The 2,041-nt window shown below is 58.1% G+C and overlaps 1 protein-coding gene across 1 annotated transcript; it reads right to left on the bottom strand.

Annotated features, from left to right (window-relative positions):
- Positions 1-903: 903 nt before the first annotated feature.
- On the bottom strand, positions 904-1,878 carry LOC104500204 (olfactory receptor 52B2-like). Its single transcript, XM_010143812.1, has one exon. The coding sequence runs from the start codon at positions 1,876-1,878 to the stop codon at positions 904-906; it is 975 nt and encodes a 324-aa protein (XP_010142114.1).
- Between the last annotated feature and the right edge of the window lie 163 nt (positions 1,879-2,041).

The following is a 2,041-nucleotide window of genomic DNA, read 5'->3' as shown; positions in this document are numbered from 1 at the left end:
ATCGGAGGGTTCCACCCTCGGGTCCCTCCTGGGGCTCCTCTGGCCCTGCTCCAGCAGCTCCGTGTCTCTGCAGGGCTGAGGAGCCCCAAGCTGGCCCCAGCCCTGCAGGGGGGTCTCCCCAGAGCAGAGCGGGGCAGAGAGGCAGCATCCCCTCCCTCCAGCTGCTGCCCACAAATCAAATGTACATCAACAAAATGGTGGGTCATCTGCCAGATGTTGGGGCAGAAACAGGTCTTGAGGCGCCACATGCTCACACTGATCTCAACTTTGCTCCCGCAAAGCCAGAAAATGTCCCTGTGGATGTGTAGGATGTCAGAGACCGTTGTCCCTTTGTACTCCACTCCAAAGGCTTGGATTGGGTTTGGGATATCACGGTCTAAGGCATGAGTTTCCCTTTCACACGAGACAATAAAGCCTTTCCCAGCCTCACTGGGCTCTTCAGCACGAAAACAGCTTCAGCAGCAAGAGGTGCCAATGCACGCCATACCCTTGAGGAGGACAGACCATCACCTGTGTCCATCCAGCTACAGTTTGCGAACCAGGCTCCAGCCTGGTGACCGACGGAGTCTTCACGGTCCAGGTACTGACATACCGGGTGAAGGGATGAACAGAAATGAAGCTGTGGGACAGCAAACAAAATCAGCAGCAGAAGGCGATGGTAAATCAGCAGGTGTAGGAGCCTTGATGCTCCTCAGATGGACACTGCCCAGTGTCCGCTGGATGGACCATTCAGAGGAGACATCACTAGAAGAAACCAGTAGCAATGAAGGGGCTCATGACCCAAGCCCACAGTTCCAGAAATCCCACCACTCTCAGCTGCTCTTGCTCCAGGGCAAGAAGTGCTGCAGCGCTTGGTGCTGCTTTCCAAACCATGTCCCACATCCCATGTCCCTCCAGCATCACTCAGCACCTGCTGCCCCAGCCAGGGCAGGAGCACTCCCGCACGGGGCAGAAGAGACGGACCACACGCTCCCGGATCTGCCGTGTCCTCACCCCGTACACGATGGGGTTGAGCATCGGTGGGACCACAACGTAGAGGTTGGCCAGGAGGATGTGAACGTGACTCGGGATGTGGTGGCCAAACCGATGTGTGAGGAAGGAGAAAAAGGCAGGCACGTAGAACATGAGGATGACGCAGAAGTGGGAGCCGCAGGTGCTCAGGGTTTTGAGACGAGCCTCCGTGGTCGGGAGCCGAAAGACCGTCCTGAGGATCAGAGCGTAGGAGACAGCGATGAGCACGACGTCCAGGCCAGAGGAGAGAAGAACCGTCGTCAGCCCGTACCAGATGTTGGCCTTGATGTCGGCGCAGGCCAGGCGGGCGATGCCCATGTGCTCGCAGTAGGTGTGGGGCATGACGTTGTGCCCACAGTACGGCAGCCGCTTGAGCAGGAAGATGGGTGGGAACATGATGCAGAAACCGCGGACCACGGCGGTCACGGCTATTTTCCCGATCACCGAGGGGGTTAAGATGGACGAGTACCGCAGCGGGTCGCAGACAGCCACATACCGGTCAAAGGCCATTGCCAGCAGAACGGACGACTCCACGATGAAGCTGAAATGGGTGAAGAACATCTGGGTAATGCAGGCGTCAAAGGAAATCTCCCTGGCGCTGAACCAGAAGATGGCCAGCATTTTGGGCACCGTCGTGGTCGAAAGCATGAGGTCAGCAACATCCAGCATGGCGAGGAAGAGGTACATGGGCTCGTGGAGGCTCCTGTCCGTGGTGATGACGAAGAGGAGGACAGAGTTGCCAAACACCGCAGTGATGTACATCAGGCAGAAGGGGACGGAGATCCAGATGTGGGACTCCTCCATGCCCGGGATGCCTGTCAGGACGAAGGTGATGGGGTCGAAGCTGCTTTCGTTGAGCTCGTACATGGTGCCTCAGTGCCCGGTTCCAGCCTGGCTCTGCTCTGTGTGAGGAAGAGAAGGGATAAAGGACGCCCGGTGAGCCTGGTGCAGCCCACGACACCCACAGACCTGTACAAACGGGTGCAGCAAACTCCTGTTCGCAACCACCGTCCAGCCTGAGCCCTTTCGG

The sequence above is a fragment of the Buceros rhinoceros genome, unplaced genomic scaffold (assembly GCF_000710305.1).
Source record: "Buceros rhinoceros silvestris isolate BGI_N320 unplaced genomic scaffold, ASM71030v1 scaffold21299, whole genome shotgun sequence".
In the NCBI taxonomy this organism is placed as follows: domain Eukaryota; kingdom Metazoa; phylum Chordata; class Aves; order Bucerotiformes; family Bucerotidae; genus Buceros; species Buceros rhinoceros.
This window is presented reverse-complemented; position numbering and strand designations above follow the sequence as displayed.

Bases quoted from the DNA above. Each gene is read 5' to 3' on its own strand.
- LOC104500204 (XM_010143812.1), bottom strand. From the start codon at position 1,878: ATGTACGAGCTCAACGAAAGCAGCTTCGACCCCATCACCTTCGTCCTG.